The 24,349-nt window shown below is 48.9% G+C and overlaps 1 protein-coding gene across 1 annotated transcript in view; it reads right to left on the minus strand.

The window, feature by feature from the left end:
- Positions 1 to 1,244: 1,244 nt before the first annotated feature.
- The window catches only part of Dnajc16 (DnaJ heat shock protein family (Hsp40) member C16), a 28,647-nt gene continuing 5,542 nt past the window's right edge, over positions 1,245 to 24,349 (minus strand). The window contains exons 3-15 of the mRNA NM_172338.2: positions 23,935 to 24,001; positions 22,020 to 22,353; positions 16,142 to 16,326; positions 14,613 to 14,717; positions 13,748 to 13,906; positions 10,154 to 10,284; positions 9,100 to 9,283; positions 7,138 to 7,320; positions 6,955 to 7,031; positions 5,909 to 5,989; positions 5,731 to 5,829; positions 3,815 to 3,985; positions 1,245 to 3,141 (exon numbers count right to left, since the gene is read on the minus strand). Coding sequence (NP_758841.1) covers positions 2,766 to 3,141; positions 3,815 to 3,985; positions 5,731 to 5,829; positions 5,909 to 5,989; positions 6,955 to 7,031; positions 7,138 to 7,320; positions 9,100 to 9,283; positions 10,154 to 10,284; positions 13,748 to 13,906; positions 14,613 to 14,717; positions 16,142 to 16,326; positions 22,020 to 22,353; positions 23,935 to 24,001 — 2,152 coding nt within the window. The 3' untranslated portion in view covers positions 1,245 to 2,765. The remainder of the gene's footprint in view (positions 3,142 to 3,814; positions 3,986 to 5,730; positions 5,830 to 5,908; positions 5,990 to 6,954; positions 7,032 to 7,137; positions 7,321 to 9,099; positions 9,284 to 10,153; positions 10,285 to 13,747; positions 13,907 to 14,612; positions 14,718 to 16,141; positions 16,327 to 22,019; positions 22,354 to 23,934; positions 24,002 to 24,349) is intronic.

Raw genomic sequence — 24,349 nt, forward strand, 5'->3', positions numbered from 1 at the left:
ACCTAATTCCGCCCCCCCCCCCGCCCCCCGCCCCATCACTGGGGATCAAATCAAGAGGATCACATACTCCCTAGGCAAGTGCTTTACCGCTGAGCTTGAGCCCCAGATGGTCTTCTACTTTGAAAAACCAAACCAACCCAAACCAAACCGGAGAGGCTGGGTATATCTTCTAGTCCCTAGCTGAAGCAAAGCAGACGGCTCAGATCTATTTTTTCAGCAAACACATCAATGGTGGCTGCAAATGAGGAGACTGACCCTTCTGAAAACGCCAAGCAAACTGTTTTGGGTGTTGGCAAGTGACAGGGAGAGTGGCCTCCTCCAATGTCTCAGGCAGCTTATTAACTTGGGTTAGGCCAACCGCAGGTGATCCCAGCAGCAGGGAGAGGGCACCCCACAGACTGACTGGACTTTCCCCCAGCTACTGAACATGACTCACAGGCTGCCTTGAGCAGATACCCACTCCTCACACAGCAGTATCTGAGCCGAAATTGGGTCCTGTGAGACTACATTCATTAGGATGAGAAACCTTGGCATTTGGCTGAGCATAAATATAGCTCATATTTGACACAAAAATAAACAATTCATAGAAACAACATTCAGGAAGAAAGGCTTGTATCTGTCAAAGGTAGACTTGTGGTGCGCGCCTGGAATCCCGGTACTTGGGAGGCTGAGGCAGGAGGGCCTTGAGTTGGAGGCCAGCCTGGGCTACATAGTCAGACTCTTGTTTTAAAGCAAGCAAGCAAGCAAGCAAGCAAATCAAAGTTGCATGATGTCCTTGGTAGATACCCGTCTCCATCGGGTCTGCAGGGATTATGCCAATCCCGTCCCCACTCCTCTCTACCCCCTTGAATGGAAAGACATTTTATCTTCTTGGTACAGTTTTGAGAAGAGAACAAACATCTGGGGAGTTTTTGGTTTTCAGAAATTACATGTCAAGGGATTTGACCGGTTCCAGAAACGTAAAGACAAAAATCTATCAATGAGTTAAAACAAACTCATAAGAGGAACCCAGCCATAAAAATAGAGGAAGAATGAAAAAAACCCATCTGTGTGTGAGACACTGGGGGTGGACCCCAGGCTTTGCACTTGCCTGGCAAGTGTTCTACCCCAGCTTATCCTCAGCCTCCAGGAGCCAAGACTGCCTTCACCCTTTCTAGCTGGGCCAGGCACACGAGAACCATGGAGAATCGGCATGTACTGCTAGAGGGGCAGATGGAAGAATGAAGCCTGGCAGTGTTTTCTTTACTTTTTAATAAAGCTAAAGACTCTTTGAAAACTACAGAGTTCCTGGGTTCAAATAATTTCTCACTTACCACTGGAGCTCAGTGTTTAAAGTAGTCAGGATCCGAGGTGCTTGGTTCAAAGCAATTACAACTGGAGAATACTCACTGAGTGAATGTCCGGTCCCTGATTTGTGCCCTTCCCTTTACAAAAGGGCACTTGCTTGACAGTAGAACACATCATGTGTGACAGTTGTCCAAACTCCCCTCATGGGTTGGCTCTAAAAACAAGGGTATGCCCTTGAGCGGGCGAGCATGATCCGGCCCTGAGCTCAAGGTGCGTGGAGCCAGGCGAACTGGAGCTGATGGGTGTGATCTGGCAGCGGGAAGCAGCAATAAGGGAAGGAGGAAACAGTGAAGCAGGGACGCCAGAAGGAGGATGCTAGCTAGCTGCCTACTGACAGGAGTCCGGACAAGTCTCCGCTCACAGTCACAAGAGACGACCTGAAGATTCAGCTCTTTGGGGACAACAATGTTCAAAATGCAATTGTCAGAGAGGTCAGGTTCCTTGGTATGAAGACACACCTGGCGTTTTACTGGAGAGCGAGGCAGGAAGGGCTCCTGCACCTAGCTCTTGGTGGGTAGGACTAAGTGCTGCCATCTTAAATCTACTGGCTCTATAGCAGCTTATCTATGTTCAGAGAACAAGATCACAGGATATGGCTCCTAGTATCAAACTCTAAAACCCAGAAGCAAAAAGGCCTCTGGGGACAGGTCAGCAGCTCAGCCACTCCAGTGCTGGCAAGGCAGACACCCTGGCTGTGCTGGTGCTGACAGAGTGCGGTGAGGGAAGGGGACGGGCAGGGAAGTGCACGCAGGGTCACAGGGCTCTGCGCCTCCAGCCAGTGCTCACCCTCCCTCTCGGTCGGGAGACTAAATGTGAATGCTGCACCTTCACCCCCTGCTCACCCCTTTCTTCTCAAAACCATGCTTGGCCGACTGTTGTGGGGGATACCCCCAAAATATACTTCTCACTGCTTGCTCCCAGAAGCACAACCACATAGAAAACTGCTTGCACACTAGGCCTCTTTTGAAGACGGAGGACCTAGAAGCCGTGGTGGCTTCCCGTGTTGAGAGCACACACCTTGGCAGAGGCCAAGCAGGGGCCAGCAGGAGCCTGCTGCAGGGGCTGGGGGAGAGGTGAGTGACCCACCCCATGAGACAGGCTCATGAAGATCCTGAGGTTGGTCCAGGCACGGCTCAGGGTCAAGCCCTGGGTTTCTGCAGTGTAAGGACAGGGGTGTGAGCACGTTATAGGGACAGCAGAGAAGAGGGGCTGGGCAGTCTACTGAAGTAGTGCGGCATTCATCCAGGGGAGAAAACCCGAAGGGGAAGGAAGATGTTCATCTAGTGGTCAAACCTGCGTGCTTTACTCCTAGGTGACAGAGGAAAGGTCTTCTAGCCATGGCTCTAGAAGAGAAATCTACAATGGAGACTCTCTTAAAATCCCTGTTCCTGGGGCCCGCTATCCTCTGGAGGCCTCGCTCAGTCCAGCTCAGGCCACGACGGGATGTAGAACCTCTGCAAGGAGCCTTCCAGCAGGCGCTCCATCCACAAGGACAACTTGCTCAGCTTGCCTTTGAGGGGCTTGGGGCCAAGGCCACAGGAAGGCTTCCCTCGGGAGGAGTCAGGGTCACAGGAGGCCACAGTCTCCTCATCCACTGTCTTTAGTGGCTTGAAAAGGCAGAAATACTTCTTGTGACCGTTCAGGGCCAGCACGTAGCCAGTGTAGTCTCGTTCCATAAAGTGCTTGTCATACTGGTTTGGGATCGGGGCCGCATCCTGAGCAAACTCTAGCAAATACTCCAGCCACTCCCGGTGTTTGTCCAGTGTCAGGAAGGAGAAGTGGAGGCTGCTGCTCCTGTGGGAAGAGCAGATGAGGGTTCAGAAGGTTCCAGGAGTTCTGCTGCAGGCCACTGAGGAGAACAGTGCCAGCACCCTAGACAAGGCTGAACAGCCAGAGAGCCTTGTGCTGGCTGCAGCCTGGACTTACGAAAGGATGTATGTGGAGCTGGGGGTGGGGTGGGGTGGGGTGCATGGACATGAGAGTCAAGGGAGAGTAGTAGAAAGCCTGTAATTCTGGCACTTGGAAGGTAGAGGTAGGAGGACTGTTCCAACATTGAGAGCATCGAGGTCGATTATCGAAAGTACAAGATCAAGCCAGGTATGCTGGCACGTCTTAAATCATAGCACTCACGAGTAGAGGTAGGCGGAACTCTGTGAGTCTGAGGCCAGCCTGGTGTACATCATGAGTTCCAGACAGCCAGGGCTACGCAGAGAAACTAACATCAAGAGAAGGCCCCAACGATGGCAGAAATGTGGCCCAGGAAGGACACAGAGCTCTGCTCATCCAGTGGGAAGTGTGCAACAGCCTCGCAGTCGCTTATTCCAAGTGGAGAGTCCTCTTCTTCCTTAGATACACACCCCTCCTTTCTCTCTTCCCGCCCCTTCTCGAGCTCACACACACACACACACACACACACACACACACACACACACACTCAGAAACACACACACACACCCCACCTGCTTACCCGGTGAATGTGTAGACTTCCAAAGCAAACTTCTGCAGGAGGCTTGTCTTAGTGGAATTGGACAGGATCAGGACCACATTCATGTGACCAGGCCTCAGGCGTACCAAATTGCTGGTGTACGTCACATCTGTGAGTTCAGTCACCTCCACAAAGCCTTTCTTAGGAATCTTGCTGTGGAGAAATATGGAAAACTTTAGACATTTTCAGGATGCGGGGAGCGGAAAGCAGTGGAAGCCACTGTGGCAGGGCATGCCATAACCCTAGCATCTAGGGGGTAGAGGCAGGAGGACGGGAAGCTTAAGGCAAGCCTCAATTATGTGGGGAGTCTGAGGATAGCCTGGGCTAGGGGAATAAATAAATATGCAAACTCCTCCTTAGGTCTCCAAAACAAACACAAAACCAGTGAATCTGAGAGCGCCTGGCCTGACTGGATCTGCCTCTCAGCACTGACTAGGACTCATGGGGCTGCAGGGTGGCCCTGGTCCACAGTAGCCCTTCTTACACAGCTTTCAGTCCAGTGTAAAGGTGACTACAGATGAGAGCCATGGAGGCCATACATGCTTAGTCTGTTTTTAACTCGGACAGGTCTCTTGCAGTAATGAGTCACAGGGACACGCTACCCCAGCTTCTGGCTCACGTATCACCTCCCTTGTGTTTCTTTCTCTTCCTGCTTTCATGCCTGAGCTGAGACTGCAAATCACATGACACTCAGATTATTAGTAGTCCTGTATCTACATGTGTAGAGGGTCTTAGTGTACCCCAGTCAGCAGTGGCTTTTCCCTTATTCTAGATGCCTGGGAATGGAGAGTGTGTTCTGAACTTCTTTTTTTTTTTTTTTTTTTTTTTTTTGGTTTTTCGAGACAGGGTTTCTCTGTGTAGCCCTGGCTGTCCTGGAGCTCACTCTGTAGACCAGGCTGGCCTCGAACTCAGAAATCTGCCTGCCTCTGCCTCCCGAGTGCTGGGATTAAAGGCGTGCGCCACCACGCCCGGCTCTGAACTTCTTTTTTAAAGATTTTATTATATATATGTATATATATATATATATATGAGTACACTGTAGCTGTCTTCAGACACACCAGAAGAGGGCGTCAGATCCCATTACAGATGGTTGTGAGCCACCATGTGATTCCTGGGAATTGAACTCAGGACCTCTGGAAGAGCAGTCAGTGCTCTTAACCGCTGAGCCATCCCTCCAGCCCATGTACTGAACTTCTAGAGGTCCAGAAGGTCACAACAGTCTGGAACTCCAGCTCTAGGGAGATCTAATATTTCTGGCCTCTGAGAGTACAAACCTACACACAGACACACAGGGACACAACTAAAAAAATAACAAATACAAAGAACTCAGAATGCCTGAGAATAGAAGTGCTTTGGATGTCTGGATTCCCCTCCCATTTTATAATGTGTGCAAATGTGCAAGTAAGACATGTTGAGGAGGGTCAAAGCACATTTATGTCTGTTCACACACCTCAGTCTGAAGGTGACTTCACACAGACTGTGGGTACACGTGCACTTGCTGTGACTGTGACTCCCCGATGAGGCACACAACTGTTTGCTCTTTTCTGGGATGAGTCTCAATATGTAGTTCTGGTTGGCCTGGCACTCTATATAAAACTCGCAGGTATCCACCTGCCTCTGCCTCCTAAGTACTGGGATTAAAGGCGTGTGCCACCATGACTGGCTATTTCAGAACAGTACATGTGGCCTTACACTGCTATCCATAGTTGTCCACTTCAGGTTATTTTAGCATGGGGGCTCAGTGAGTAGCACATGTGAGGCCCTGGGTTCCATACCCCGCATTGCAACTCCCTCCCCCAAACCAACAGCCAGGTTTTAGAGGCAGGCAAGGAGGCCTCTCTACCCATCTCGGTAACGCTCTACGAGGCTGAGGGCAGGGTGTGCTGTGTGGGAAGAACCTGCTGCTCTCTTTGGTGAAGCTCGGCTCAGTCTTCCCAGCCTTCTCGGGGACTTCCTCTTTGTCTGCAGGGTGCGACTCTCGCTCCTCATTTGAGTCACTAAAGCATGGAAACAGAAGTTACTTTCCTTTCTAAACAAGAAGGGCAGACATGGCCTGGTGGGCTGGCCCCTGGGTACCTGAAAGCCTGGACCATGACCGTGCCGAAGAGGATGAAGAGGGCCGAGAAGATGAGGGACAGCAGGGGCATCATCTCCCGCCTGGAAGCAAAGGCAGCTGTGAGCCCACAACCTCGGGATCTGGCTTTCAGCCATGAGCCTACAACCGCCAGGATCTGGCTTTCAGCCATGAGCCCACAACCTCGGGATCTGGCTTTCAGCCATGAGCCCACAACCTCGGGATCTGGCTTTCAGCTGACTCAGGAGAAAAAGGTCCCAAACCACACTTCTCTCACACCAAGAAACAAGAGCACAAGACAGGCTGTTTCGAGGGTGAAGAAGTGGGGGGTGGCTTTCGGCTGTGTCTAATACATTCTGTACGAGAGGATACAGGAAGCAACTCTCGGACGGACACTGAGGGACTGGTGGCTACAGACTCTAGGGAATGATCTCAGACGCTGAATGTGGCCAGAATGGCAGATGTGGCCCAGATGGACAGGGAACGTCACAGTCAGCTTCAGCTGTCAACTGAACACAGACTACAGTCACCTGGCAAGAGGGAACTTAGCGGGAAAGTTGCCTCCATTAGCCTGGCTTGTGGACATGTTTGTGGGGAGTTTTCTTGATTACTAATTGATCCGGCAGGGCCTAGCCCACTGCGGGCAGGCAGTCCTGGGGAGTGTAGGAACAGCCGCTTAGCAAGCCAGCAAGCAGCATTCCTCTGTGGTCTTGGTTTGTAAGCCAAAATAAACCTTCTCCTCCCCAAGCTAGTTTTGGGCATGGACAGACATATTTATCTGTGCGTGCACACACTGTGCTGAGTGGCCGACACAGCCAAGAGTGAAGGAGGACTAGTACCAGCCCTGCTGCCAGGGAGGCCAGCTGGGGTGATCTTCCCGCCCAGCAGGAAGGACCTATCAGCAAATGGTAAGAAGCAAAGCAAAGGCAGCAGAAGTCGGTTATCGGGCTGTGTGAGCTCGCCTACTTCCAGCAGCCAAGTGCACACAAATCCAAGCGCGGGCTTCCAGGCTGGCTTTGACAAGGAAAAGAAACCCACAGCGTCCTACCAGTTACTGTGAAGCAGGCTCTCCCAGAAGTCCGAGAGGTAGTCAGAAACAGAGTAGAGCCACCGGAGGAAAAATACCTGTGGGAGGAAACAGGCAGTGGTCAATCCCGCCCTGCTCCCGCCCCGCCCCCTCACACTGCCCCACCCCTCCTGCTGGCCCATTCTTCTGGACCCTGATGCTCACAGGAGCCAGCTCGTCAGTCAGGTCAGGGAGCACAGCTTCTGAAGACAGAAATGCTGGATCCTTCCGCAGCTGGTCAAGATAACCCAAAAGGACGAACTTATCGCTCTCACTGCCGGTCCAGGGATCCTCCAGGGTTTTGAACACCACCCTCCCCGCTGTGTTCCTCCTTTCCAAGATGGACACCTGAGAGAAAAAAAGAAAGACCATTAAGAGTCTCAAAAGCAACAGGATATAACGACACCAATAACTCCAGCCCCCTCCCCCCCTTCCTGGGAGGCTGAGGCTGAGGTTAAGAGGATCAAGAGCTTGAGCCCAGGGGCTGGAGAGATGGCTCAGAGGTTAAGAACACTGACTGCTCTTCCAGAGGTCCTGAGTTCAATTCCCAGCACCCACATGGTGCTGGGACCATCTGTAATGGGGTCCAATGCCCTCTTCTGGTGTGTCTGAAGACAGCAACAGTGTACTCATATAAAATAAATACATACATAAATGAGCCCAGTCTGGACTTACATAGTGTATCTTGTCAAACCGTGAGCTGCAGTTGCCTGCGCTTTGTCCCAGGGAAGATGGTCAAAAGGGCCTCATGAGGTCACTAACTAAGCTAATGCATAAATCCTGTCTATGGTGTTTGTAAGAGGCTTTGAGGTCTTTCTGACAAAAAGAATCCTTAGTATTCAAACTCACTGTGCAGCTGTGAGGATGAGCCTGAACTTGGCTCCATCTCACCAGCATCCCTGGATAACTGTGCTGGGAGGAACTCAGCCTTGTGTATGTCAGCCAAGCATTCTACAAACTGAACTCCACCCCCATCCCAGGAGTTAGTGAGGTTTGAGATGAGCTCTCATTTTGTGACCTAGGTTGGCCTTAAATGCCTCGGCTCAAGAGATCCTCAAACCTTGGCCTTCCCAGAATAATTTTTTGTTCTTTAAGAAATTTATTCATGGAATGGGAGAAGTGGTCTTGCCCAGGGTACACCAACAGTCAGCCCTGAAAACATACTGTACAGGTAGTATTATATAAACTGAACAGGTTATATTTAGGAATGTGTGTGTGGGTGTGTGTTTGTATGTGTGTTAGCAATAGCAATCAATAAAAAGAGGTCATGAATTTGACAGAGAGTGTTCTTAATCACTGAGCAATTTTTCCAACTCAGTTTTTGCTTACTTTTGATACTGGGTATCATGTAGCCCAGGCTGCCCTAAAATTTCCTTCCTGCCTCTACCTCCCAGTGCCAGGTTTACAGGCATATCCACTACAACAGAAAAATTATAAAAAATAAAAGCAGAAGTAATTACTTTTATGGTGACATTCCTAAGCTTTTGTCAAAATTCTAAGCCTCTTTTTCTTCCCATAGACTTTGTGTAACAGCTTCTGCCTTAACGTCCCAGCTAAGGAGCCTTCGCCTTGCAGAGCTTTTTCATGATAACTGAATGAGACTATAGGTCTTTTTCTTCTTTCTGTGCACTGATGATGAGACCTAGGGCTTCGTGTTTTTCAGGCAAGCACTCTTATCATCAAACTACAATCTTGACTCCACAAGAAGAACCCCAGGCATTTGGAGGTAGGGGTGGGGGTGATGGCACAGGCAAAGAACACGAGGAAGGAAGAGGGTTCTGAGTATGTCACCAGTGGCCTGAGATTGGGAGAATGGGCCTCTTGAGTTCTGTACCACTAAAGCTGTTCCCAGGAAAAGCTGCTGGAAAAGGCTGACCCATCTCAACCTCCCCTCATGGAAAGTGGCCGAGAGGGCTTAGCTGGGATGGAATCAGAGTGGAGGAAAAGGGCCTTCCAGGAGGTCTGGAGCCCTCATGGGGGATGCAAACTCAGTAGGCAAAGGATGGAGGGAGGTCTGAATAAGGGTCCCCCAGGTCTCAGAGGTTTGCAGATGTCTGGACTCTGGACTCAGCACTCCCAAGACAGGAGGAATGGGAATAGGAATGGGGAATGGGGCCCATGGCTCACCCCTGACTTCCCCTGGAAAGCTTCCATGTCCGGTAGCAATGTGCTGGCAAACTCCTGCTGTCGGTTGCTGTAGACATGCACGAACCGTACCGTGTCTTGAGTGTTTGCCAGGGCAAATGACAGGAAGGCTTCAAAGGGTTTGCTCACTTTGTTAGTCTCAGCTGTCAGTAAAACCACGCAGTATCTGTACACAGATAAGAGAGGAGGATCTATAACCAATCCTGAGGGAAGGTCAGGCTGGCAATAGCTGCTCCGGTTAAGAGACACACTCTGTATGATCTCTCTCAGGGAGGGGTGGTGGTTGATCTATCTTAGGGCAGAGGTGACTGAAGGGGCTGCCTCTACAAGGTCCTAAAGGAAGCCTGGCATTTATCCATTCACTTTCCCAGACATTTACTGAGCTCCTAGACAACACTCCCACACTTGTTCCTGTAGAGAAGACAGATACACAGACACATAAATGGGTATTGATAAGTTCTGTGAGAAGGGGAAGAGGGACAGAGAGAGGCTGGGGTGGGGTCAAGGTTGTACTTATGCAGGTCAGAAAAATACCTACCACTTGATGTATGAGCAGAGACTTGGATAAGGTGTTGTAGGAGAGGAAAAGAGGGTGGAACAACTTGGTCTGACCTGGGTTTGGAGATACCAATGGCAAACATGTGGAGAACTGAGTCCCAAGCAAGGGGATGCATGAGAGCAGAGACCCACGAGACACAGCAGTAGCCTGCTCAAGAGTGGTAGTGGTAAACAGTGAGATTTCAGATAGATCTTAAACCGTAAGCTATCTCGGTGTGTGGGGATCAATCCTCTTTCCACCGTGTGGATCGCAGGGAGCAAACCCAGGTGATCAAGCTTGATAGCACGTGCCTATACTTGCTGAGCCATCTTGCAGGCTCGCCAGGTATCTGCTAGATATGGTGGCTTACATCTATAATTTCAGCATGTGGTCTGAAGGTACCCTGGACTAAGACACCCCACCCCATCACAGAGATTTAACTACCCCTCAGAAAGATACCACACCACTTCAGTGAGCGGCAGAGCCTCAAGTTCTTACTTTCTCTGTCGGTGAGACCGCTTCACAGGGCAGAGTTCATGGAACAACCTCTGGCTGGTGAGCCGGGAGGCCAGCAGGTACTTGTTTTGGGCGATGAAGTCCTCGATGACCTGCTTCTTCAGTCCCCGAGCCTGGAGAAACAGCAGCAAACACTCAGTTGTCACACTGCACATGGGCTTACTCGCACACTTATGAAGACTGTGGCTGACCCTGGCTAAAGCAACACTACTAGGCACGTGTAAAATGCTGGTTAACAACTCAGGTGAAGGTCAGGATGCAGCCAGGCCATGCTCAGGAGAAAATCAAGAGGTTTCCATTGCAGGACTCTGCATACCAATTTACACTAACAGATTGAGTCAATAAGTTTTGATTTTACACAAATATATTTCTACTTTGGAATCTGTAGCAAACTAAACAATTCAAAATAAACTGCAGGGACAGGGAGATGGCTCAGTGGTAGAAGGCTGGTCTAGCATGGAGAAAGCTCTGGTTTCAATAACTGTTCCTCTAGAAGACAAAACAAAACAAACACTCAAACAATAGTAGCTTTTGTTCTTTTGAGACAGGGTCTCACTACTCAGCCTGGCTGGCCTGGAACGTCTATGTAGACCACGATGACCTCAAATTTGCAAATTCACACCTGTCCCTGTCACCAGAGTGTTGTACCATCATGTCCAGCTCCCACTGTCCTTTAGAGATAGGTGTTGTGTAGCCCAGGCTGGATCCCAGCTTGTTATGTAGCTGAGGATCACCCTGCGTTTCTGATCTTCCTACCTTCCTGGTGCTGGGATTTCAGGCATTTGTCACCACATCAAGTTTACGTGGTCCTAGTAGTGAACTCAGGACTTCAGACACTCTAAGAGAGCACTACCACTCGGACATCCCAGCCCCTCACTGTTTCTAAGAAATAAGAGGCAGACCACAAAACTGAACACTAAATGCTCTGTCATGCTTCGTGCAGCTCAAAGGATAGACATCACAGAGGAGACACAAAACCGCCATTAGCCGCTGTGTACTCAAATCCTAAAGACAGGACAGATAATGACTGACGGCTGAAGTGCTTGCACAGCTGCTGGATGATACAAAGTCGATATTTGAGAAGCAACTGTATTGCTTAAATCAGAAGAGAGAGTATAACAGAAGGTGCTGTTTCACAAGTATGAAGGAGGGTGAGTTGACAGATAAGACCCTGGGCCAGGGAGATGGCTCAGTGGATAAGAGAGTTCGCCGACAAGCCTGCCGGTCTCAGTTGGATTCTCCAAACCCACAGAGAGGAAGAACTGACTTCCACAGTATCCTGTCCACAAACATGAATGTGTAGATGCACACAAATAAGTGTTAATTTCAAAAAAGATTATAATTTTTTTTTTCTCTGTGTATCCCTGGCTGTCCTGGAACTCACTCTGTAGACCAGGCTGGATTCAAACTCAGAAATCCACCTGCCTCTACCTCCCAAGTGCTGGGATTAAAGGCGTGCACCACCACTGCTTGGCTATAATTTTTAAAAACCAACCATTCAGTGATGTGCTCACAACCTGCCCACCTCTATTTCCCACCTACCTACCTCTTGGTAGTAGGTCATCTCAAGTGGCCAGATGTCATAGTGATCTCACTATGTTAGTTAAGAATGTCCTTGAATTTCCTTCTTCTTGCATCTGCATACCGAGTGCTGGGACCACAGGCCTGCACTGACTGGCTTCTCCAATGCTTTGCCTCAAGCCTGGGGCTCTGGGCCTGCCAGGCCAGACCTAACAAATCAGCCCCCCAGACAGCCTCCGAAAGCCTCCTGAGCTGGCTTTGAATTCTTGCTAGCTATTTGCAGCCTTCAGAGTGCTGAGATTGTGAGCCCAGCCTCCACCTGCCCTGCCCAGGCTGTCCCCCGCCCACCTAGGGTCTTCTCCACTCACATTTGGTATAGCAGCTCTAATTCAGCATGCTAAGACCAGTTTGTCCTCTTCTTACCCTGTCAGCCATTTCTTCGTCTGGTTCTGCTTCACAAATGACTTTCCCAATTTCCAGTCTCAGACACCCTATTCTTCATGCTGAACAAGCTGCCTAGCACACTGGGTAGAGACTGTCTTTCTGTCTTTCCTCCCTTGACTGAACCACTGCAGGATACAGCCTAACTATGGATGGCCCAGGCAATACCATATTTACTACACAACAGTCAGGCAATAATATAAAGTGTATTATTCTTATTTATAAAAAATTATGGGGGGGTGGATGGAGAGATGGCTCAGCAGGTCTTCCAGACTACTCTTCCAGAGCTCCTGAGTTCAATTCCCAGCAACCACATGGTGGCTCACAACCATTTGTAATGAGATCTGACGCCCTCTTCTGGCACACAGGTGTACACGCAGATAGAGCACTCGTATGCATGCATGAATGAATGAATCTTTTTAAAAAAAGATGTGTGTGTGTGTGTGTGTGTGTGTGTGTGTGTGTGTGTGTGTGTGTGTAGAGGAGCATAGGCAAGCACCAGGTCCACAGAGGACTGTCGGAGCCTCTGGAACTGGAGTTACAGGTAGTTTTGAGCTCTGTGTGTGTGTGTGTGTGTGTGTGTGTGTGTAGGAGCATAGGCAAGCACCAGGTCCACAGAGGACTGTCGGAGCCTCTGGAACTGGAGTTACAGGTAGTTTTGAGCTGTGTGTGTGTGTGTGTGTGTGTGTGTGTGTGTGTGTGTGTGTGTGTGTAGGAGCATAGGCAAGCACTAGGTCCACAGAGGACTGTCGGAGCCTCTGGAACTGGAGTTACAGGTAGTTTTGAGCTGCCCAACGTAGGTGCAGGGAACTGAACTCTGGAACTTTGGGTTCTGGAAGAGCAGTACATATTTTTAAACTGCTGAGCCATCTTTCCAGCCTCCAAACAAAGCACTTAATAAAACTTGTAGCCCCACTTCAAAGTCAAGGGTTAGTGGGCACGGTGGCACACATCTTTATCCCAGCACTCAGGAAGCAGAGGCAAGGAGATCTCTGGAGTTGCTGGTCAGCCTAGTTTATACAGCAAGTGAGACCCTGTCTAAAAAGCAAACCTAAAAAATCAACAACTAACTCCTCTCTCAAACCCAGATTCTCCTGCTTTGGCCTTCAGAATACTAGAATTCCAGGTGCGTGCCATGGGAGACAATTTTGTTTTTTTAAGCAAAACATTATTGTGTCAGATAAAACAACAACAACAACAAAATTTAGTGCATCAGTAAGAAGAAACGCCAAATGAATTTGTCCCTATATTCAGCTGTTTTGTTCAATTCCCAACACCTTTCCTTCCTCCCTCCCTCCCTCCGTCTCTCTCATTCATGAGTGTGCATGTTTATGCCTCAGCACACTCAGGTCAAGGATGACCCACAGCAGTTGGTCTTTGTCTTCCCCGTGGGTCTCAGAAATGGAACTCAGGGGTCAGGGGTCAGGCTAGGCAGCAAGCACTTTCACCCACTGAGCCATCTTGGTTCTTTCTTTGTCATCTGAAACAAAGTCTCACTCTAGCTTAGGCTATCCACAGACTCATGTGTTCTTGAACGCCTGACCCTTGCAGTGCATATTTATGTGAAGGCTGGGGTAAAAGGAAGACCGTCTCGGCCTGAGGTGGCTCACATACCTGGATCACATCAGCGGGCTTGTTTATGTGCTCTTTGAAGATGAGCATGGTGGGGGTATAGAGGTTGACGTTGTACTGCCTGGTCATCTCTTCCACACCTCTCAAGCCGACATACACGTATCCAAACGACACATAATCCTTGTATGCGAAGGCCGTCAACTGTGAGGGCGGACGAAAGGAAGGAAGGGAAATGACAGCTTGGCATCCAGCTTACAGACCCAGTGGGACCCACTGACGCCCATGGCTGGGATGAACCATGAGTCTCCTCACCCTCAAACACCTACTCTAGGAATTCTAATGATATCCTATGCACAAAAACTGGACAAGGGAGAATGACTCATTTTCTCAAGAGATCAAACAAATTAATCATTATCCAGAAATCTTGCCTTGGTCCATGTGTGTCTGTGTCTGTGCGTGTGTGTGTGTGTGTGTGTGTGTGTGTGTGTGTGTGTCCATCCCAGCAATAAACTACCACAGGCAGAACTGTTTCTGAAATACTTGCAACCTGAATGGTTCAGGCTTTTTCAGATTTTATAGTATTAGCATATCCATAGTGAAGCATTCTTGGGGACACACCAAATTTAAACATAAAACCTGTATGTTTCACATATACCTTACTCTCAGTGTGAAGGTAATTGTGCATATTTTAATGTGTTCCTCTGTCTTGACTGTGACCTGTCACACGAGGTCAGGGGTAGAATTTCCTAATGTGGTGAGACACTGATGGTCAAGAGTTTTCTGATTTGGAATTTTTAAATTAAAAATGCTCAAATATGTAATTATCCCAAGGACAAGCAGGCTTTGGGCTCTGATGCAGAGCTGGCCCCCACCAGAAAGACTGGAAGCTGCTCCCCAGATCCATTACCTTGTACATCAGTGGCACTGCTGGTGTCTGGCCGAACAGGAGGGCGTGTGGCTTATTCTCCTGCTGCCAGCCAGAGAGGAACCGCACATAATTTTTATTTGTGACCTTAAATTGAAAATAGGTTAGTTGCAACATCTAATTTAAAAAATAATTTATTCATTTTTATTTTGTACATGAATGTTTTGCCTGCATGTATGTATGCATACTACATGTATGTCTGGTCACAGAGGTCAGAAGCGAGTATCAAATTCCCAGGAACCAGAGCTACAATGGTTGGGAGTGCCATATGGGTGCTTATAAAGAGGCTGTTTGTAAAAAACAAAAATGCAGACAATTAATCTTTCTGCCTTTTCTGAGAAAGGGTCTATTTAGTCCTGGCTGGACTGGAACTTGCTAAGCAGACCAGGCTGGCCTGACCTCACTGAGATCTGCCGGCCTTGCCACTAGTCTTTCTGTCTTAATTTGACAAAGCCATTAGAAGAATGGCAACACAGATGTCATCTCTTTATAAACTCTTACAGATTAAAATTATCATCCTGCTTGAAAGAATTACTGACTATATTATAAAATCACTTCTCAAGTTGTTTCTTTGTTTGTTTTTTGGTAGGAGTACTAGAGATCGAATCCAGGGCATCTCCAAGCATAAGCCCTGCCATTGGTCCCCAGAGTTCAGTTCCATAGAAGGCATGCAGCGCTTGCCCTGTAAACATGGCCTAGTGGGCTGGAGAGATGCTCAGAGGGTAAGGGTGTGTGCTGCTCTTATCCAAGAGGACCCGAGTCTTAAACAACAACAACATTACAGTCTTTGTTTTGTATGTGCGTGTGTATAGGCTATATAGGTACATGAGCTACGCGTGCACATGTGAGTCGTCACAGGACAACTTTCAGGAGCTGCTGGGAATTATTCAGGCTGTCAGGCTTGGCAGCAAGCATCTGGACCTTCTGAGACAGCTCTCGGGCCCTCAATAAGCTTTTCACTTTTTGTAGCCACGTGGTCCTGGCTAACCTCAAAGCCACAGAGATCCACTTGCCTCTGCCTCCTGAGTGCTAGGATGAAAGGCGTGCACCACCATGACTGCTCCTCACTAAGCTTTTAATGTTCCAGAAATAATATCTGTGTAATGAATCTGGTGGGTTTGGTAGATATGAATATACTTACTTAATACACATTTAAAAATGTAAAATCCAAATGTACTTAATTTTTTCTCAATGTAATCTGATTTTCCTATTTTCATAGCACAAATTTGTGCCTATGAACAAATGCATGAGCCATAAATTCTACCACGTGATCTAACTTCGTTGTTGTTTAGTAAACAGGACTGTGGCTTCAGATCAGATTCCCGTGATGTCTAGAGCCTGTGAGCGGTTCCTAACGGCAGTGCGCTCTTCCCAGCTCTGTACCCTGCTTCGGCTGCCAGCCTCCTCAGGCTTCTCGCACTACTTGGTGTAATGAAGTGGTAGTGTCTTGGCTGCTCAGAGCGAAGCCTGGGAGGTTCCGGCTGGCAGCTCCATTCTCCGGGGACACTCACCTTCTCTACCAAGTTTCCTGGGAGAAGACTCTCCACGAACTGCCGTAGGTTTTCATGGACCACTGCGTTGTGGAAGAAGGTGATCTTCCCACTGATGACCCCAAGGATGGAGGGGGTGCTGTGTGCTCCCAGGTGATGGGCCAGGCGCCTTTCGTACCCAGCGTGGACGACACCAATCCCCACACCTGCAAAGCATGGAAGCGCTCTGTGAAGCCTCCTGAGACTCGGGCAGGAAGGAGTGCTGACAAGTCCTTTGCAGTGGAAAATGAAACCCAACTGGGTTGGAATACATATTTTTCCTAATAGCTTGTTTAGCTTTCTTGCACTGTTAGAATTCTGGATTGGCCAGTTTTTCTATAGAACAAATATTTGCAAACCTGAATATCTCTTATGCCTGTTATTCCTAATTTTGGGAACAAGTGATGAGGAAATTAAAAGAGAAAAAAAGCGGGCCAGAGAGATGGTGCAGTGGGTGAAGGAGCTTGCTCTAAGGCCTGGGGTCCATGCCTGGAACTCCCAGGATATAAAAGAGAACTGTTTGTCCTCTGACCTTTGTACACTTTTTTTTTTTTGGTTTTCCGAGACAGGGTTTCTCTGTGTAGCCCTGGCTGTCCTGGAACTCACTCTGTAGACCAGGCTGGCCTTGAACTCAGAAATCTGCCTGCCTTTGCCTCCCAAGTGCTGGGATTAAAGGCGTGCGCCACCACACCCGGATTAAGATTTTACTTATTTAATATGTGTGAGTACACTGTCACTGTCCTCAGACACACCAGAAGAGGGCATCGAATCCCATTACAGGTGGTCGTGAGCCACCATGTGGTTGCTGGGATTTGAACTCAGGACCTCTGGAAGAATAGTCAGTGCTCTTAACCATTGAGCCATTTCTCCAGCCCCCTTTGCACACTTGTGTACACACACACACACACACACACACACACACACACACACACACACACAGAGTAAATACAAAAAGGGCAATCTGGATACAATGTTCCTACCCATAAACAAACATGTATGAATAACCTAAGAGGCCAGTGATTCGGTGACAGTCTCCCACCCAGCACCACAGCCTATGACTCATCAATAAGAGAAAGTCACATCTCACCCTTGGGAACACATCTCCCATATATATATATTACATTACTTTATTGACATACTGAAAATACAAATGTTGTACCCAGAGGAAGGCTCAGTGAGTAAATGTGCTTGCTGTACAAGATGGATCTCTGGGTTTGAGCCCTGGAGCTCATGGAAATGTGGAAGAAGAGAATCAACTCTACAGAGTTGTCTGCTGACCTCCACATGCTTGCTGTTGTATGTGTATCCCCCTCCAGCAACCCTTCACACAATACAATACAATACAACTACACAACACAACACAATACAATTTGGGGGGCTGGAGAGAAGGTCAAGCGTTAAGAGCCCCGGCTCCACTGGGATCAGGGTTCACGTGGTGACTCATAGCTATCTCTAACTCCATTTCCTGAGAATCAGACACCCATCCTCCTTGGCCTTCTCAGGCACCGCACACACGTGATGCAGAGGTGCATTTGCTGGACTAGGCATGTGGCACACCCCTTTCATCCCAGCACTAGGAGGCAGAGGTAGGGAGAGCTCAGTGAGTTTGAGGCCAGCCTGGTCTACATTATCAAGTTCCATGTCAGTCAAGGCTACTCTGTCTTAGTCACTGTCCTACTGCTGTGAAGAGACACCAATGACCACAGCAACTCTTATAAAAGAAGGTATTCAACTGGGGCTGGCTTACAGCTTCAGAGGTTTAGTCCATTGTAATCATGGCAGGTTCATGGCAGCAGCAGACAGAATTAGTGCTGGAGAACTGGCTGAGAATTTTACAATGGAGTCTGCAGGCAGCGGGAAGAGAGAGAGCCCCGGGGCCTGGCTTGGGCTTCTGAAACCTCCACCCCAGTGACAGATTTCCTCCAATAAAACCACACCTACTGTAACAAGGCCACACCTCTTAATCCTTCTCAAGTATTGACATTCTCTCATGACTAAGCATTCATATATATATAAGCCTATGGGCAGCATTCTTACTCAAAACACCACAACCTGTCTCAAACAACAAGACCCAGACACACAGCCAAGCAAAATACCTATTCACAGAAAAACAAAACAAAACAAAATTTTCTTTTCTTTTCTTCTCTTCTCTTCTCTTTTCTCCTCCTCCTCCTCCTCCTCCTCCTCTTCCTCCTCCTCCTCCTCCTCCTCCTCCTCCTCCTCCTCCTCCTCCCCCTCTTCTACTTTCTTTTGGTTGAGACAGGGCCTCACTGTACAACCTGGGTAGGCTTGAAATTTTATAATGTAGACTAAGCTGGCCTCACACTGTTAGAGATCTACCTGCCTTTGCCTCCTGAGTGCTGGGACTAGAAGTGTGCACCATCAGCATAGCTACAGAATCTTTACAAAGTACAAGAAGGGGCCAGGAGATGGCTTAGTGAGTAAAAAGCTTGCTACACAAGCCTAAAGACTTGATTTCAGCTCCGAGTGTGCATCTGTAATCTCAGTGTTTCCATGGAGAGATGGGAGGCAGAGAATCACCCAGAGCTCTGTGGGCCAGCTATCCCTGAGTACCTTGCCTTAAAACTAGATGTGAAACAAGAACTGAGTCCCAACCTTTGTTCTCTGACCTCCACACACGTGCTCTGGCATTCCCCGTACACGAAATACACAAACACAGTTTATAAAGTGAGCACACTCCAGTTAGCACCATTCAAGAGCATAGACAATAGAGCCCTGTGGGTAGCTTGGCGCCCATCTGCTCACTCCTTGAATGTGTGTGTCTGAGGACACGTGCAGTGAAGTAGGTGACCTGGCATTTCTTTTTTCACTTAATACCGGGTCTCCTCTTGTTCTTTCATTTAACTGGCATGTCTGCAGGGCCAGCTTACACCCTAAGCGCGAGGTTAACAGCCAATACGGAGAAGTGTTTGGGTCTGGTAGGCTTGAAAGTGTCGAGCTCCTGACACTGGACTCCCAGTCTCCTCTCACAGAAGCTCCAATGCTGCCTTTGACATTCCAAATATGGCAGCTCCATTCCTCCTATTCCACAGTCCAAACGACAGACAGCCACCCTCTCTCGTCCCTCACACCCACACCCAATCTGGCAGCCTCCTGGTTCTCTCTTCAGAAGACGGCAGTGCAGCAGCCTTTACCTCTCTCACAGTCCTCCTCCTCCTCCTCCTTCTCCTCCCACCTCACTACGTAGCCAAGGATAACCCTGAACGCCCTGATCCTCTTGCCTCTGGGCCAGGTGCCTGGAGCACACACAGGGTACACCTCGGCACACAGCTTCTTCATGCTTCTTGGCTGGCTACTGCAGTGGCCTCCTAAGTGGGCTTTCTTGTTGCAGTCTGTTCTTCACATAGGGCCAGACTGTTCCTTCTAAATGAATTGCACTACTCTGATCAAACCCTGTAAAGAAGTACTCACTCCGCTTGTGATGAAACCACAGTCCACAAAAAGGACAGCAGGACTCTGTGATGTGGCCCCTGCTCCTGTCTCCCTTTTTCTTGCTCCTCATACTTAGTTTGCTCTGGCCCCAGCATTCTTGGTCATCTGTGATGATGCAAGAATGCTCCAGTTTTGGGGTCTTGGCTTGGCCTTGGCTATCCTGGAACTCTCTCTGTAGACCCGGCTGGCCTTGAACCCACAGAGATCTACCTGCCTCTGTCTCCTGAGTGCTGGGATTAAAGGTGTGAACCACTACCCAGCTAACCAATTCTTACACAATGAAGCTGTGCAGAAGACAGAAAAGAAGGCATCTGCTTTCCTAGTGTCACATTTGACACTTTACCACTCTACGTGTGTGTGCATGTACGCGTGCGTGTGTGCGTGCATGTGTACTGTGTGGTGTACATGTGTGTGTGTGCGCTAATCAACACTTGCACACGAGGATGCTAGAGGTTAACACTGGGAATCTTTCCTAAAGCTTTCCACCCAATTACGTATTGTTACCATTGTTGTACACACATGTGCATCTTCATGAGGACCCTATGGAACGAATGTGGAGATAAAAGGACAGCTTTTTCTGGGCAGATTTCTGTGAGTTTGAGACCAGTCTGATCTAGATGGCAAGTTTCAGGACAGTCAGGGTTACATAGATAGATCCTGTCTCATTAATACAAACAACCACAAAAACAGAGATCGGAGACAATCAAAGCCTGAGTTCAAATCCCCTCCCTTCCAACCCCCAGTTGTTTGTCGTCTCTCAGACCAAGCCCTCTAATACCGCTGGTATTGAGCCTCCCTCATCCCATTGGTCCCAGGGAGTCCTCACGACCCTCCTTATCCCTGAGTCCTACAGGGTCCTCCTGACAGGAGCTATGGGTTGCTTTGGCTATGGTAACAGACCACCACACACCATGCCAACTTCTCATCTTAAAGTTCTGAGACAAGGAGTCCAGTTTATCCTACAGGGCTGAGTCATGGTGTCAGCAGGACTGGCTTCCTCTGTAAGCTGCAGGGACAGTCAATCTGGACCCTTTCCAGCTCCTGGTGACTGCCTGCATCTCTGACCTTGTGGGCCCTCCTCTGTGTTCACATCTTTCTGACTTCTGCTGCCAACCTGATGATCAGAGTTCCATGCCCAAAAACCACAGGTGGAAGGAGAGAACGAAGTTATCCTCTGACCTCCATGTGTACTCACACAAATACACACACATGTGCAACATGAAAGTGTAAGCTATGAAATGCAATGTGCCTGCCCTTGGTCCTAAAGTGCACAGAGGTTTAGCATCGCACTGCCCCAGATCAGTTTTCCCTACACTCTCCCACAGCACAAGGCAGAGCTGTCTCATGACCAGAAGCTACTGAGTCAGTGACTTCTCATCCCCGATCTCTCGAGCATTATACACCGAGAGCAAACACCTTCCCACTGCCTTCGCTACACCGCATGGCAATGCTCCCAGCTTCTTCCAAGGGCAGCTGTATCCAGGCTCAGGGACACATTTGGCCAAAGCCAAGTACCCTCCTGCTTCTGCACCGCACACCAAAGACTTATTTGGAACAAATGGCCCAACAATTGCCAGAAGTCTACTGTTTAGAGAACTAAGAAGAAGAGCCAGGTATACTGCGATATGCCTTTGAGAATGTAGAGTCTGGAAAGATAGCTCAGTGGGTAAAAGCACTTCTTGCTCTTGCAGAGGATCTGGGTTCAATTCCCAGGACCCACTTGGTGGCTCACAACCTCTGTAACTCCAATTCCAGGGGATCCTATGCCCTCTTCTGACCTTCTCAGGCACTAGCCATCTAAATGGTGTATAGACATGCATGTAGGCAAAACATTCATACACATTTAAAAAGGAAAGAAGAAGAAAAGTAGCTTAATACACCTCTTCATAAACACCCCTTGAAAATCAATCACGACCGGGCGTGGAGGCGCCCGCCTTTAATCCCAGCACTTGGGAGGTAGAGGCAGACGGATTTCTGAGTTCGAGGGCAGCCTGGTCTACAGAGTGAGTTCCAGGACAGCCAGGGCTACACAGAGAAACCCTGTCTTGAAAAAGAAAATCACTCACTATGAACTTGGGGAAAGAAAACACACCAATTGTTCCCTTTCTAAGAACGCCTGGCTGCAGCCATCCACGCCTCTGTGGTTAAAAGAGCTCTTGCTGCACTTGCTGAAGACCTGGGTCAGTTCTCAGAACCCACAGAGCAGCTTAAAACCACCTCTAACTCCAGCTCCTGGGGATGAACGCTCTCCTCTGGTCTCCATGGGCACCGCTTGCATGCAGTGTATGCACATATATGTATTTCTGTACATACATGTGGGTGAATACTCATATACACAAAACACCTACATCTTAGAAAGAAAAGAGGGTCACCTTCTGTTTAAGTGTGCCCTAATGGAACACCTTACCCAGTCCTTCCAGTTCCTGGACCACCTCCTTCCAGACAGGCTCGATATGGATGCAGCTGAAGCACCAGTCTGACGTGATCTTGATGAGGTAGGGTCTTTTGAAGCTCTCGGGAAGCACTTCATTCACGTAGTGTGAGAAGTGCAGCAAGTACTTCTCGTCACCCGAGTCCCGCCGCTCCGCATTGAAGGGGAAGTGGAAAAAGGACTCATCAAAATAGAAGTTCTCGTGGAAATGGCGGAAGCGGTGTTCGCGCTGCTGCTTCTGGTAGCCTTGGTTCTCACCGGCATCACCATAGTGGTCGTAGTTTGTCCTCTTTTCCTCATTGGACAGGATCTGAAAGGAAGAAGAGAAGGAGTCCAAAGGGCGAGGCAGGTGGCTTACCAAAGGACTCTCCTTCCTCACAGTCTTGTCTTTCAGGACTGAGGACCGAAGCCCGGCCTTGTGCACACTTGGCAAACCCTTAACCACTGAGCCACACCCCAACCCTAAATGGCTTTCCTGTAAGCAACCTGAACGATGGAAGTATGCTTCTCAGAAATGTATAGTAGGGACGCTAGGTTCAACCTCCAGCAAGGTTGGGGGCTGGGGAGGAAGGGAAGGAGATTCACTAAGATCTGACCATTCCTCAATCCACATGGCAGGGGAGCCATCTCATGCAAGTTTCCTCTGAGCTCTACATGAGTGTTGTGGCACAGGTAAGCCCAGAAAATACACACATACACAGAGTGACTAAGTTCATCTCAAACTCCCTAACAGAGACATTAAAACTCCGAGTTTATTTGGTGAGCTCGTCACCCTCATGTTGACATTAAAGCTCTCAACCATCCCAGTAAACACCAGGTAAGATCTGACATATGACATCACCAGGATCCGCCATAGAACATTACCCTGGCTGCACCACTGGAGAGAGAATCATTTGGACCAATGAACGCTAACCATGAACATCAGAAGGTGAGCAACGTGTAGTCTAGGGCCTTAAGCACGAGCTGACTTCAGCTCTCCCGTCAATGCTTATTTCATGTCTGTCAGGACACAGGGGTGGAGGTCAGTTCTCTCCTTCCACCACATGGGCCAACACAGGTCCTTGGGCTGGCCGGCAGGCGCCCTTACTCACTGAGCCATCTCACTACCGACTTTGCCTTATTGAAATTTAGCTTTAAAGACAAAAATTCAATCATGGTCTTAGGGTGATGAGTCACGATCTGCTGAAACACATTACAGCAAATCAGGCAGCCAGGCACCCACTGCTTATGTGTATTCTAGGCCGTGCTACTTAAGCTGACATGTTGGAGACTACCACAATCTTGTGTTTTGGTTATCTGTAACCTTGTGTAACCAGGCAAACTGGTGTGAGATTCTTTAACCTGGGTCTCTACAGTCAGGACAGACAATCTGTCTGGGTAAGTGCACAATTCTTATTAAAGCTTTCAAAGTTGGCTGGGTTTTCCAGGAGTGACAATGTTCTGGCACTTGCTTCGACATGCTGGAGGGGGCAGAGATATTTTCTCTAACATTATGAAGAAACTGGGGCTGCCTGGACACTGTGCCCTGCTGAGCTGATGTCACAGAACTCACCAGCTCGGGCCTGCTTTCCCTTTGCTTTGTGTATACATTTGTACTTCTGTCTGCATGTATGTGAGCTCAGGTGCCTGTGGAGATCCAAGGCCAATGTTTGCTCAGTCACCCTCCACCTTATTCTTTGAGGCAGAGTCTCGGATAAGGCTGGTCTAGCTAGGCAGCTTGACCGGGGAGCCTTTCTCAGCACTGATGCAGGGGGCATTTGTGTGGGTTCCGCAGATCCCAACACTGCACCTCCCGCGTGCATGGCTGAGGTGCTGAGCCATCTCCCAACCCCCCCCCCCCCATCTTCTAGGAGCAAATGGTGGCGGCACGGAAGCGGAGGATGGCGCGTACCTCGTATGCCTTGCTGATCTGAATGAACCTGTCCTCGGCTCCAGGGTCTTTGTTTTTGTCAGGATGCCTGAAACAGAGACGGAAGCCAGTGAGGATGTTCTGGATGGCCATTTTATAACCTCACACACACAGCTCTCAGCATCAGAAGTGAAGAGAAGGTTATTTGCTTAGGACCTTTCCTAAAATAAATGGTAGAAACAATCACACGACCATATGCGTCACACGACCATAAAAAAAAAAAATCACCTCTATCGCAGGCAATTTCCTCTCAAGTGCTCCAGCTGGGCACATCAGAGAACACCACAGCATGCTACTGAGGAGAGGTGACATGTGCCCCCTCATCCTCTTCCCAGCCATGACTCACTCCTGCTGTCCCCAGTGCTCCCTCTTGGTGTCAGGCTCTTCCTGCAGGTGC

This window comes from Mus musculus, chromosome 4 (assembly GCF_000001635.26).
Source record: "Mus musculus strain C57BL/6J chromosome 4, GRCm38.p6 C57BL/6J".
Lineage (NCBI taxonomy): Eukaryota > Metazoa > Chordata > Mammalia > Rodentia > Muridae > Mus > Mus musculus.